The sequence below is a fragment of the Martes martes genome, assembly GCF_963455335.1.
Source record: "Martes martes genome assembly, chromosome: 2".
In the NCBI taxonomy this organism is placed as follows: Eukaryota; Metazoa; Chordata; class Mammalia; order Carnivora; family Mustelidae; genus Martes; species Martes martes.
The window spans coordinates 137,467,979-137,482,919 of record NC_137889.1 but is presented as its reverse complement, the minus strand read 5'-3'; the positions used below and the strand labels follow the sequence as shown (position 1 = coordinate 137,482,919).

The following is a 14,941-nucleotide window of genomic DNA, read 5'->3' as shown; positions in this document are numbered from 1 at the left end:
ACTAAAAGATACCTTTGGTGATATGGCTGCCATTATGATTTTCCTTTCCCATCCCAGCAGACATCGGAAGGAGGCTAACTTTTGTCTAAGGATTAGATTGTCAACTTACAGTTAAAAATGGTGCATTTTTCCTATTCTCCATCAACAGAGAAGCTAGGAAGAAAAAAAATGAAAGGTAGATTTTTAAAAATCCATTTTGGATAAGATTAAAAACAAGCAAACACAACACCTTGCCACAATTGCAATCTCTAAACTTTCAAGTGTGGCTGTCAAATACTATTTGTCTCGGCCGATATCAGGAACAAACTGATAGCTGACACAAGACTCTTCAAAAGTCAAGTGGGATGTAGCTTTCTCCAAAACTATCTCAAAAGAAATGTTTAAGCATACATTGACTAGAGCAATGATATACATGAGCATGGACCGGGTACTGGAGGATAAAAGAATGTTTCGATAGAGAATTAGTTCATATTGTGAAATGAAGCAAAACCAAACTCATAGAATGTCAATTCCTACCCTTTAGCCCCTCAGTGAAAAACGCCACAAGTGAATCAGGTGAAAGAAATTGTAAGGAGACAAAAATATTTCATTTTAGTCATAGTTTTATTTTAAAAAAGTTGTAAATTTCAGACAGTATAGTGCAAAAATATATAAACAATTATTTTATGTCAGATAATGTTGGCTTAACAAATCAACAGTTTTTTTTTTTTATTATTATACAAACATGGCAAAAAAAAGTGAAAATAAAACACTTGCACTCAGGAAAGCATGAAATATTAAGATCATTACAACCATGAGTTCTCTATACATGATTCTACCTACCAGTGAAGGTTTATTATTGCCATTCCCATCCAAGATTTACTGATGCATCATACATACCAGGTTCGTGCACTGTCTTTAGTAACAGGTGCTTTTGGTATCAATAACTATGTTGCAGAGTAAAGCACCCATACCACACCTATTTCTCCTTCCTCGTTGGGAATCAATTCTTCCTCCTTGTGGGACACCCACTGGAGAGGTGAATGAAGGCTGGTGGTTAGGGGTTCCTAACTGGCTGGAGCACGCAGCTGACCTTCCCCAGTGGTGCTCAGGCCCACCAGCTGTGTGATTCCACTCTTGCCCTTGAAGGAATGTCCCCTATGTCCTTACAAGGGGTAAATATCAGTGCAATTTCAAAGGATAAAGTAGGTACACAGTTTTATTCAATACTTTATATTATGCCACAAATATGTACAACTTCAATAATAAATTAAGAATAAGTGAACAAAATAAGTATGAGGACAGTTCATAGATACCACATAATTCAATGCCATTTTTCTGCCTTCATTTCCAAGAGTTCATCCAATCCAAGATTCCGGATCATCCTCTTGTTAGAAAAACTGGTTTGGGCAGCCCATGTGAACTGCAGAGGGTTTCACTGCTTTAAGTCGTGGGAAGATGTTCGTTAATAGCAGACATGCTGAAGAGGATCAGTTACAATCAAGAATTATGGAACATTTGTACAATATGTAAAAAGCTCCGAAAAAACTCTTTAATATTTTTCTCCTCCAGTTCCTCACATTCTTTGCATCCCGTTTCAGTTATGTTCTGCCAAATAAAAAGAAAGGATTAGATGGGAAAGTCTACTGTATCTCCTTCCTGGGAATATCACATCATTTGAACCCCATGCTGAGGTCTTAAGACATGAAAACTTTGGCAAATCAATATCATGGTAGGAGGAACCACCGGAAAAGGGAACTGGGAGATTTGATTGAGGTTTATTTTTCCTATAATAGGTTAAAGACATTGGAAAAATAAGCCATGGCTTTCTGACCATGGACTTCCTGCTGAGCGCCCTTGAGTGGTCATTTACTCTTCTGGTCATCTACCCCAGCGTCACATCCATGCCTCCCCACATGGCACGCAGGGGCCTGGAAGTGTTCCTCGCCTGTTTCTCTCACCTATCCCCACCACCTCAAAGGACATAGCCTAAGTACACTGAGCTCATGCCTTTCGCCCCACGCACACACATCATGCTATTAGCTACGCCGCCGTGTTGGCTTTTCTATCTGTATGTCCCTCATCGCTATTTTAGCTATCACTACCCAGGTGAAGATCACTTAGGTGCTGTCTCCACCGGGAAGGCGTTCCTGAACCGAGGAGTTCCCCAGGCTGGGCGAAATGTTCCATCCCTACATTCTCAGACCTCCCTCCTCTCACAATAATTTATTATATTGATATTAGGGAGTTTCATGCTTTTTATGCTACTATTCTCTAGGCTTTTCTAAGAGCGCAAAGCCACACAGTTTTATTTCCCTAGCATTTAGTCATTACCAGTTGAATTGAACTATTTAGGTAAAGATCAGAAGTTGTAATTCAAACAGTTTCATGGCCAACTAGAATCTTCCAAATGCAGTCATCACAAATAAACTATTTAGAGATCGTCTGAACCATGAAAGCCATACCAGCAAAAACCAAAAATTAGATTTTACATCCATTAAGCATTTGAAATTCAGATTCACCAACATTTATCAAGCATATACTCTATGCCAGGCACTGTCATATTCCATATAGCACTGTCCTCCTGGAAAATCATCATGTCAGCCGACAAAGCAGAGATATTCACATCATGCATCTCAGTTGACATCACCAATGAAATTCTCAGACTGTACAGCCTGCTCGCTCCTTCCGCTAGATGTGCAGAACACACCACATCACGGTCACAGTGACCGTGACCACGGTCATCAAGAGCTCACCAGGGACGTTGTTAGGAGTTATCTGTTGCCTGGTTCAGCCTTTCTACCAATAACATAGGAATAACATATCACAAGAGTATTTTAAAGATCAGTATGTTCATTTCATAAACACATCAAGTGTCTAGAATATGCCAGGCAATGCTTGGGGAGTTGGAATACAGCACTGAAGAAAAAAAAAACACCACCACAAAAATAACTGCCCCTTTGAAACTGGCATTCGAATAGGGAAAAGCAGACAAAAGCCATTAAGGAAAATGTCAACTAGTGGGGCATGCAGACAAGGGGATGGGGCCTGGGAATGGCTTGCCACGTGAGGAGCTGACATCACTGAGAAGGTGACATTTCAGCAAAGACCTAGAGCAACCTGGCATGTTTCAGGCAAGCCCACAACGTCCAGCCATCCTAGCTGAGGAGCTCCATAGTTTTCAGTCGCCTCTGCCTAAACACCCTTCCCGGGAGATAAGGCTTATTCCCTCTCATCCTGGTTTGGTAGAGAAATCTCTAAGGCAGAATCCCAGCCCTCTTACCTGCTTTCCTTTTGGCCACTGGAATTAATAAATAACTGAGCTATTACTCATTCCTTTCTGATTGCTTTATTTATGCTTTACTTTATGGTGGATCCCTTAAGAGCAGAGACCGATTTGGGCATGGCCCCAATTCTCCGTGAATTATTAACATTTTTATTACTATCTTATTGCAGCATTTGTCCTGCCAGTGGGTAAGAAGAAGACATCCCCCGAAGTGAAACTGCTTGGGTATGAATCCTGGCTCCCCATTCCACCAACTGTGCTAACTGGAGGAAGTGATTTCAAGCCCTGAGCGCTCCAATTTCTTCAACCTTAAAACAGACACAAGGATAACCACCTCACAGATTTATTGTGAGGACGCAAGGAATTACCCCATTGCCGCTGAAGAGCAGTGTTGTCTGGCATAGAGTAATAACCGAATAAATGAGAATTGCCAGTCGTGAGGCAAAACGCTTAACTACGTAATTAGATTCATGTCTCTGCACTGCAGCTGGGGACGAACACCTCGAGGGCAATGACCTCCCTGGTTCACCAGTGTCCCTCTTGCCCCAAAGTACACCACCTGGTGTCATGCAGTAAATGTCCACTGAGTAAACTGGTGAGCTAGTTCAGGGCCGTGCCCATGGTAGTGATGGCGGCCACTCCACTGGCGTGAACTCCCTCTCCCAAGAGCGTCCCCAGAGGATCTGCTTGTCCCTTACATCCAGCCAATGACCTCACCCAACCAAGCCATAATCATCGACAAAGCTCCATCCGACTAGTGGAAAACTCACCGCATTAGAAGATAAATTACTGTTTGCTAGGATGATAATGTTATGTATTGTTTCATTAATAAGGTGAAGATGACTGAACTCAAGCAAAACAACACGTAACTCCAGGAGAAAGCAGTTCATCGCTGTGACTTTGCAGCCAGGCTAAAAACAGAGTTACAGAGAATCAATGTGAAAAAAACAACGACCTTTCTGTTATTCGTGTTTACATAGATGTCATTTTGATTTTTTAAAAAAAGTCAATCCAAATACTTTATAAAGAAGCACAATATCCCTAAGAAGTTTTATATAGGAGACGGGTTTTTTTTTTTTTTCTTTTTTGGCTTTGAAATCAAATCCCAAACAAACTGACAACAAAACAATCTAAGAGGATGGTGATATTACATGGAAGAGCGAACATAAGTCTAGAAAACACAGAAATAATAGGCTACTTTTTCTCACTGAGAACATTTCCTTTTTGTAAAAGGGTGATAATACCAGCCTGAGACTCTCCAAACATTAGTATGTCTAGTGCACTGAAAGAATTTTTAGAATCAGATTGTGTTGTTAACATTTTAAACAGTGATAGCTGCTGATCTTGCTATTTCTGCAAGTTCCGAAGTTCCAGAAGCAGAAGCGATTCCAAGAAATGGATTAGAAAAATCAGCGTCGGAGCACTGCCCTCTCATGGGCTGGCCAAATCAGAAAGGCACCTTCGGATACCACAGGACTATGTTTCCCACAACGCTTACTTGAACAAAAGCCTAAACTTCAAAGAAACACTGATGACTGTTTGGAGGTTTGACCACGGCTTGTTTGACCTTCTGTTCTCACTGCCTCACACAGTGCCTGGGACCCAGCAGGCACCCCACAGCAGCTGCCCAGGATTGAAGGGTAAATGCTGCTCCATATAGATAGATAGAGAGACAGACAGACAGACAGACAGAAAGATAGATAAAATAATAGATACATAGATAGACAGATAGATAGACAGATAAAACAGGTTTAGAAATGTTTAGTGACTTCTAAGGTAACACAGCTAGGAAGAGGCTGAATCAGAGTTTAAATCTAAATTTCAAACACAGCTTCTTTCTATAACCCATGAGTTACAAGGTTATCTTCTTGCAATTAAAAAAAAGCAGTCTTGGGAGTTTGGGTGGTTAATTGACTTCTCTCTACTCTGGGAAAATGGAAGGCATGCTGAAGCCAAAGAGGCAGCCAATTTTTATGTGTAGTAGCACTAGCCAAGTGGTTGATGAAAGTTTTTTTTTTCTAGTTTGTGGTGAAGGCTTCCTCCCAAAGCTAAGAAAGTCTTCACAGGAGCAATATCTATTTCAGAGAGGTCCTAACTGAACACTAATTGAGAGCGGACTCATGGTTCTCCACGCACACACGTAGAGTTTGTTTCTGATGAGGTGACACGCCTTCGGCAATGTCAAGGTATTAATGAGACAAATTCAAGATCATTTATGAATTCTGATAGGTTTTATGAGTTGTGTTTATTTCTTTTCTCACATAGAGGGTAAGCAGCCAGAATCCTTTTCTGACAATTGTAGAGATTCATTCAAAATGTAGAATGTGGATGCATTTAAGCGATTTGTAGAAAATTTGATTAAGGGTTGTAATAAACTACAGCACTGGAAAGGACTGATAGGGAGAATAGTTTTAAATTCAATCAGTTAACCCGATTTTGTATTTAATTGCATCATGATCTAATTGCATCACAAAACGTATAATATATTTTGTTTGACATTGATGGAAAAGGCTGTTTTATATTTTGACTTGGTACCATCATGAAAATAGCATCTCTGTAGCTTTGTCCCCAAGTCCCACAACCTCAACAATTACTTAACAAAATTCATTGATCGTATGTTGTCAGAACACACCAAAAGTCAGATTTAAAAACTATACACCTTTCAGTAAATTTATGAAAATATACTTCTTCAACTTTTGAAAACTGGAAAACATAGCAATTTTCAAAAAAATAAACTATACTCACATGAGCATCACTTTCAGTATATAAAGTGGTATCAATATGTATAGACTGAAAGGAAACAAAATTAGACAATATGAAAAACTATGCCCTGCTTTAGAAATAGTGAGAACAAACTACTGAAAACATTAAAGTAAGCTTTTATTTTTAATTTATTTTTTTATTTTGAGAATTTAATTTATTTTTTTATTTTGAGATAATTTTTATTTTGAGATAATTTCAGATTCATATGCAACTCTAAGAGCAAATAGAGATCCTGTGTCCCCTTCGCCATTCCCCCAGCAATAATACCATGCATAACCATAGTACGATATATCACCACCAGGAAACTGAAATTGATACAATCCACACGCCTTGTTCAGATCTCACCAGTTCGAGGTGCACTAAATGCGTGTGTGCAGTTTTACTCAATTTTATCAGATGTGTAAATTCATGTAATCACCTCCACAATTATAGTTACATCACCATTAAAATCCTCCTCCTACTATTTTATAGCTCAAACCACCTTTCTTTTTTTTTTTTTTAATTAACATGTAATGTATTATTTGTTTCAGAGGTACAGGTCTGTGAATCATCAATCTTAAACAATTCACAGCATTCACCATAGCACATACCCTCCCCAATGTCCATCCCCCAGCCACCCCATCTCTTCCACCCCCTCCCCTGCAGCAACCCTCAGTTTGTTTCCTGAGATGAAGAGTCCCTTATGGTTTGTCTCCCTCTCTGGTTTCATCTTGTTTCATTTTTCCCTGCTTTCCCCTATGATCTTCTGTCTTGTTTCTCAAATTCCTCGTATCAGTGAGATCATATTGTCTTTGTCTGATGGACTTATTTCACTGAGCATAATACCCTCTAGTTCCAACCACCTTGTTGCAAATGGCAACATTTCGCTTCTTTTGATGGCTGCAAGGTATTCCACTGTGTGTGTGTGCATGTGTGTGTATATATGCATGTGTGTGTGTATGTGTTTGTATGTATATAGATCTATATCTATATCTATATATCACATCTTCTTTATCCATTCATCTGTTGATGGACATCTGGGCTCTTTCCATAGTTTGGCTATTGTGGACATTGCTGCTATAAATATTCAGGTGCACATGCCCCTTCGGATCACTACATTTGTATCTTTAGGGCAAACCTTTATTAACACACATTCCAACCCCCACCTTTCTAATCCCTGGCAACCACTTCTCTCCTCTCCATTGCTGTATCATTTCAAAAATGTTGTGTTAGTGGACTCATATAGTATATAATTGTTTGAGATTGGCCCTTTGAATACACTATTTTTTGAGCAGTTCTAGCTTTATAGAACATGAACAGAAACTATAGAAATTTCCCATATATCCCCTGCCCCCGGCCCCAGTTTCTCCTGTTATTAATATCTTGCATTTGCATGGTACATCTATTACAACTGATGAGTCGGTATTGATACATTCGTAACAAACGTTCAGAGATTGCGTTGGGATTCAGCCTTGATGTTGTACGTCCTGAGTTTTAACAAGTATATAATGACATGTACCTACCATTACAGTATCATTTGCAATAGTTGCTTTACCACAAAGATCACCTGTGGTCCCCCTATTCATCTCTCCTTTTCCCCTGACCCCTGGAAATTTCCCACTGATGTTTTTGCTGTATCCATAGTTTTACGTTTTCCAGAAAGATATATAGTTGGAACCACAGTATGTAGCCTTTTTAGATTGGCCTCTTTCACTTAGCGGATATGCTTTTGAGGTTTCTCTGTGTCTTTTCACATCTAGAAGCGCATTTCTTTTTATTGCCGGATAATATTCTATTGTACGGATGGATGTACCACAGTTAGCCTATTCATATCAGCTTTTTTTTCACCCAGCATAAGAATACTCTGGAGAGCCGTCCAACTTGTATCAGTAATTCTTCCCTTATATTTGCTCAGTATTGTTCCTTGATATAACGTACGACAGTTCATTCATCCATTGAAGGGAACTTGGTCGTTTTCAGTTCTTAGCTATTACAAATAAAAGTCTATGAACATGCATGTGCCTGTTTTTGTGTGAACATGAGGTTGCATTTCTCTGATATAAATGTTGAGGAGTGCAACTGTTGGATCATATGGCGAATGCATGTTTTATTTTATAAAAAACAGTCAAGCTATTTTAGAGGAGCTGTAAATTCTTATATCCTCATCAAAAATATGTGTGACCCAGTTTCTCCACATCCTTGACAGCATTCAGCATTATTACTACTTTTTAATTTAATTCTTATTATAAGTGCATGGTGATGTCACTGTGGTTTTACTTTGCATTCTCTAAATAATGGATAGTCATTTATTGACATTTTCTCCCAGAAAAAGATATTCATATTTATAATTTCTTCATTTCTAATCTGCATACTTTTGTTCTTTTTCTTGCCTTGCCAATTTAGCTCAAATTCCAAGACTGTGTTGAATAAGAGTGGTGAGAGATGACATATTTGTCTGGTTTCTAATCTTAGGGGGAAAACATTCAGTCTTTCTCCATTAAGTATGATGGTAGCTCTAGGTTTTTGTACATGCTCTAAATCAAGTTGAGAAAGTTACTTCTCTTTCCTTGTTTGCTGAGGAATTTTACTAGGAATCGGTATATTCTTAAAATGCTTTTCCTCCATCAATTGATCTAATCATGATAACCTACTTTAGCCTGTTGATAAGGTGGATTACAGAGACTGACTTCCCAATAGTAAGCATGTCTTGCATACCTGGAATAAATCCCATTTGTCATGGTATATAATTCTTTTAATACACTGCTGGATTTTATTTGCTATTTTATTGAGAATTTCTGCATCCAAGTTTATTAGCGGTATCTGTCGCTTTCTCTTTTGGTATCATCTTTGCCTGGTTTTAGCATCAGGGTAATACTTGCCTAAGTGAGTTAGAAAGTTTTTCTTCTTCTATTTTTGAAATAGATTGTAATAGATCTATTTTGGAAGAGATTGTAAAATCGGTGTTAATGTTTCTTTGTTTGGTAGAATGCTCCAGTGAAACCAGGTGGGCCTAGGGATTCTTTCTGGGAAGATTATTTATGGTGAATTCAATGTCTTTAATGGTATAGTAGTTTGGTGATTGTTTATTTCATCTTCATTACATTTTGGTAGTTTGTGGTTTTTGAGAAATTGGTCCATTTCCTTCAAGCTGTCAAATTTAGAGAATAAAGTTGTTTATAGCTTTTCTTGATTATCCTCTGAATATCTGCAGATTCTGTAGTGATAGCCTCTAATTTCAGTTCTGATATTAATGGTTTATGTCATCTCTTTTTTAATCTTTGTCAATTTTTCTAAAGGTTTATCAATTTTATTGATTTTCCCCCAAATAATGAGGGTTATGTTTCATTAAGTTTCCCTATTATTTTTCTGATTTCAATTTCATTAATTTCTGCTCTTATCTTTACTTTTTTCCTTCCTTCTGCTTGTGTTAGGTTTATTTTGCTCTTCTCTTTCCAGTTTTTTGAGGTGGGAACCTCAAATGCTGATCTGAGATCTTTCCTCTTTCTTAATATAATCATTTAGTTTTATAAATTTCCCTCTCGGTAATGCTTTCTCTGAATCCCACAGATCTTGATGTGTTGTATTTTCATTTTCATTCAAGTCTATGTACTATTTTATATCCTTTGAGATTTAATCTTTGACCCACGGAATATTTAGAAATATATTATTTAATTTCCAAGTGTTTGGAGATCTTCTTGCTCTATTTGTGTGATTGACTTCTACATGATTCCACTGTGGTCAAAGAACACACTCTGCATGATTTCAATTCTGATAAATTTGTTAAAGTGTGTTTTATGGCCCATGATACGGTTAGTCTTGGTGAACAGTGCCTGAAAAAAACACCAATTCCTCGTCCGTGGGTGAAGTGTTTTATCAATGTAAATTAAAAATTGTTGGCTGACTGTGTAGTCCGGTTCTTCTATATTCTTTCTGATTTTCTGTCTTGTCATTCAGTTTGTTCCTTAGGAGGTGGTGAAGTCCTCAACTATAATTGTGAAATTGCCTCTTTCTCCTCCCAGTTTGATTAGTTTTAGCATCTTGTATTTTGAGGCTTTGCTATTTGGTGTGTACACATTTAAGATCACATTTTCCTGGTGGATTAATCTCTCACCATTTTGTAATGTATCTCTTGATCCTAGTAGTTTTACTTGCTGTAAAGTCTAGTGGTTTTACTTGCTGATATTAAGAGAGCTACGTCTGATTTTTACAATTATTGTGCGTTATAGGTATCGGCTTCCTAGAGCTGCAGTAACAAAATATCAAAATGAGGGCTTAAAACAACAACAATTTTATTCTCTTACAGCTCTGGAAGTTAGAGGTCCAAAATCAAGAAGTCAGTAGGGCCAGGATCTCTCTGAAGGCTCTAGGACAATCCTTCTTTACCTTTCCCAAGTCTCTAGTGACTCAGGCAATCCTGGGCCTTCTGTGGCTTCTAGCTTCATCATTCTAGTTTCCTTTGCCTTGTAGCTGCCTCCAAGTTCAGGTGGCTTTCTTCCCTGTCACTCTCTCTGTGGTGTGTCCTCTCCTTAGAAGGACAGTGAGTCATGGAGCTGGGGTCCAACCCACGCCAGTAGGACCTCACCTTAACTAATTATATTTGCAAAGACCCTATTTCCAAAGAAGGTCACATTTGGAGGTTCCAAGTAGACATGAATTTTTTTGCGGGGGTGGTGGGCAATACTCAACAACCCATTACAATAAAGTGAATTCCTTGTAGACTGCAAAACATTGGTTTGTTTTTGTTACCAATTTGACCAATCTCTGTCTTTTACTTGTATTCTCCTTCCTCTCTCCTTCTGAGATGCTAATGCTAAGAATTCTGGATCTTGGGTGCCTGGGTGGCTCAGTTAGTTAGACTTCAGACTTGATTTTGGCTCAGATCATGATCTCAGGGTCATGAGATCAAGCCCAGCAGTGGGCTCCATGCTCAACACAGAGTCTACTTGTCCCTCTACCTCTGGTCCTCCCACCGCTCTCCCTCCCTCCCTCCCTCTCTCTCTAATAAATAAATTTAAAAAAAAATTTTTTAAAGAATGCTGGATCTTTTATTATACCAAAGATCCCTGAGGCTTTTTTTTTTCAGTGTGTTTTATTCTATCTTCAAGTTCACTCTTTCCTCTGTCATATTCTTTCTGCTAGTGAATCTCTCCAGTTTGTTTTATATTTCAGTTATTGTATTTTTCAGTTCTGTCATTTCCACCTGGTTCCTTTTACATATTGCATTTCTTTGCTAAGACTTTGTTTTATCCAATTGTTTCAAAGGTATCTGTAATTGCTTGTTGGCACATTTTTATGATGGCTGCTTTAAAATCCTTGTCAAGTAATTCCAACATCCAATCCACCTCAGTTTCAAAGTCTATTTCAGAGTCGTTTCTGAGTCAAGTTGTGATGTTCTTGCTTCTTGGTATAATGAGTGAGTTTCAGCTGTATTCTGGTATTGAACTTTATGTTAGGAGACCCTGGTTCCATTTAAATCTTCTATATCAGCCACCCTGTTTAGGTTTAGGTTTGGACTTCTGTTTATAAGCTGTGGTTCCAATGACAGTATAGCTTTCAGAATCTTTGTGGCGCTAATTTGAAATGCTTGGCTCACTTCGTGCCCCCAGGACTCCCACTGGTCTCTGCTGTGTCACCCCTTGTGGTGGAAAGCAATGCCCTGGCTGTAGTGGTCCTCAGTGGGGCTCCTGCTCTCTTTCGCCGTGCAGGTTCTGCCAGGCCAGCTGGTGTCTCCAGGTGAGGGGGGGTTTCCTAGCCACAGGACAGACAGCTCCTCCCTAGGTCAGGCCATGCTCCCTACAAGAGCCACCAAGCTGCCCAGTTTCTTTGCTGGAGACTCGAGTCCCTGGACTGTGGTGACAGAGAGCTCTTTATACCAGGCCACTTACAAATTGAGTTTTAAAGATAATTAGGATCTGAAAAGTGTAAGTAAAAGATTTCACTTAAGGATTTGCCAGGCTCATGACCTGCTCCAAAACTATTGTTTCAAGTGAGATTTCATGAAGACTGACAGCAGAACACAGGGAGAGGCATACTCCATAGCAATCATACCAGAGAGTTTATGGAAAAATGAGTACTCACTTGAATAATTTTGTCAATTTTTTCCAAATCCTTTATTACAAACTCCCAGTTTGCCTCTGTTTTAGGAAGACCTGCACTGATAGAGCTGAAAGCAAAACCAAAGAGCAAAACATTTTGAATGGATATAATAATACTGATGAATATTACTTGATGAATAATACTTGATGAATATTACAGGCAAAAGAGCAATCAAGATTTTTTTTTATTTTGATCAGTGAAAAGATAAGTGTTATCCTTGCCTTTGTGCATTCAACAGACTTGTAGATGAATATAAACACCAAACATATATATAAAACTCCTTGGTATCTGAGGCTAACTTAAGGACTGACCTACCGGGATTAGGGAAAAACCTAATTTGGAAAGATAACTTATAAATAACCTGGTGTAATTTATCACAGTGGAATAAACATAGCACCTGGTGTGCCATAGTGCTCAGTAACTGTTTTTGAATGAATTGCTAGTTTTCTAGCAGAGGTTCCATTTGACTTTTAAGTCCAATAAATAGGCAAAATTCTTAAAATAAGCAATAATCATTTTCACATACAGGTTTTGGTAGTAAGTATTCTTTACCATCTATGGTTCCCTGCACCAAGAAGGCATTAGTAAGGAAAACTGAGCTGAGGGTCATATTACATAACTATAAGCTGGGTGCTTTGGGCCAACTTTGTGCAGAGAATTAGCTACATCTGAGAGTGAAGAAAAAAGTTAATAAGCATGGAAGTATATGAATATATAGTAGGAAGAAAAACAAAAGGCCTAAATAAAGAAAGAAACATTTCAAACTGAAGTAGGATAGGGCTCAGAGGATGGGAGATGTCTGTGTCAGAGATAGATAAAAAAGTCACATGGACAAGCCCTAAATATCTATATTTTACTGCTGCGAAAATCATGTAAGCTATTAATAAGGAATAGGCTTCCAAGTTTAGTTAAATACCAAGAGGTCTAGTTTTTTGGAAGCATAGGGCACTCATTTGGAATATTACCCAAATGCAGAAATGCCCATTTAGGTGTTTGCCACACCTACTCAGAATCTCCGTAATCTGCCCTCTATCGTACCCAAATACTTAGTTCCTAAGGATTTAAGCAAACTGAACACAAACCAGTTTAATAGAGAAGATACCGAAGAACAATACTCATAGCCATTAACAGGATGCCATTTATGCTGAAAAATAAACTCACCCCAAAATGAAGACATGAATGCCAGCCTCGGTTAAAAAATGACAGTTTAAAAGTAAACACAAGTAGCATTGGATGGAAGTACTTCTCAAATATGTTTTCTGAAAAATATAATCACAGGCAAAGTGGTTAAAACTCTTTTAGTTAAAAAATGATACTTAAAATCATATTTTATCATGTTTTTAGATGCCAAACGGCAATTTTATCACAATTTCAGAATTAATGCTCTTTGTTAGAATTAATGAGGCTAGAATTTATCCTTCTTGCTTTCTCCCCACCTCCAGCTCCATCTCTTATGTGCAAAATTCTTTAATATGTATTTCTCCAGGCGCATTTCAGTAACGATAATTTTAAGATAATTCACATATTTACTAACTTACATATATGCTGATATCACCACTTACTTTGTTTCTATTATCCCTATCTTCACTCATCTTTTTTTCCCCTTTTTAATAGTTCAGCACATATTTGTTTGATTGCCCTTAATTCTCCATGGCACGTTCATTTTTTTAAAAATTTGGGTGTGGTTGACAGTAGTTCAACATATTTTATACAGCATGGGTTAATAACATGAGTTACTAATATAGGTGTACTAGATACATATTAACTTCATGTAACTATATGAAAATACATTATATATTGATATCATTTGGAGGAAAAAATGGATAAAAATAGACCCAAGTAAAAATACTCTATGCCATCCTAACAAGTGATATATAATAATTTTTCTTGGTGATTTAGGAATATATTTACTGTAGAATTTCTTATTTTTCACACTTTTGCCTGCCTCTCTCACACTGTCAAAACCTTTACAGTTTCAGACAATACCCTAACCACTAAGAATCTGTGCCTCATTTAGTCTACACCAAAGAGACAAATAATATCCAGACACTGTCATCAAAGACTAGACAATTCATTGGTTAGATGGAAATTAAAAGCACAAAATAAGGTAAAATAAGTGAACTACTACATTTACAATGACATGAAGAGCTAATCAGGGTGTTACTAGAGTTAAAAGACCTATTTCTTGTTATTTTTTTCAAAATAAGAATAATCCAGAGATCTGGGACATCTTGAGGTCTTTGGAGAAGAGTCCTATAACTTACTATGAACGATCTGATCTGAGATACAAGTGATCTTTTACGAAAAGTCCATCTACTCTGTTTATTTAATTTTTCTTACCGAAATTCTCATTACTCAATGCCAGGGTAAATCCTTGAGTACGGAAGAAGAGCTGGCTACGGCAATGGGTTTCCAGCAGCCATCCATCCAGAAGACTTCCTACAATACAACCCAGGGCAACCAGTGAGGCATTAAAAACACAAGTGGTCTAGCAGGGGGAAGAAGGGGAGGAAATTAATAGTCATTATGCACTTACTCTTTCAGGGGCTATTAGTTACTTAAGACATATATCCCATCCCATCCTCACAACAATCGTATGGGGTAGGGCTAGCAGCGCGAGGGGAAGCTGCCCAGGCCCACAGCAAGTACGAGACAGCCAGGCTTTGAGACCAGGTCTGTCTGATGAACAAGTCAAACACTCTCCACTAGCGTATGTCCCTGAATTGGCAAATTCCAAAATTCCGTATCAGTCAACAGCAGAAGCAACCAGACACCTGCCATCATATAAACTACTGACTGTTCACTTAATTTACGACAAGTAGCTACTTGTACAGACCC

At 38.2% G+C, this 14,941-nt stretch overlaps 1 protein-coding gene across 5 annotated transcripts in view; it reads right to left on the bottom strand.

Moving 5' to 3' along the window:
- Positions 1-593: 593 nt before the first annotated feature.
- Positions 594-14,941, bottom strand: part of IL15 (interleukin 15) — an 81,818-nt gene continuing 67,470 nt past the window's right edge. For 4 of the 5 annotated variants that reach the window (XM_080796264.1, XM_080796266.1, XM_080796267.1 and 1 more), the window contains 6 exons: positions 14,444-14,542; positions 13,265-13,362; positions 12,086-12,170; positions 6,011-6,055; positions 4,036-4,176; positions 594-1,587 (listed from right to left, as the gene is read on the bottom strand). In XM_080796264.1, coding sequence (XP_080652390.1) covers positions 1,480-1,587; positions 4,036-4,176; positions 6,011-6,055; positions 12,086-12,170; positions 13,265-13,362; positions 14,444-14,455 — 489 coding nt within the window. In that variant the 5' untranslated portion in view covers positions 14,456-14,542 and the 3' untranslated portion in view covers positions 594-1,479. Of the gene's footprint in view, positions 1,588-2,605; positions 2,775-4,035; positions 4,177-6,010; positions 6,056-12,085; positions 12,171-13,264; positions 13,363-14,443; positions 14,543-14,941 lie in introns of all 5 variants that reach the window. The other variant, XR_013966395.1, reaches the window with a different exon arrangement.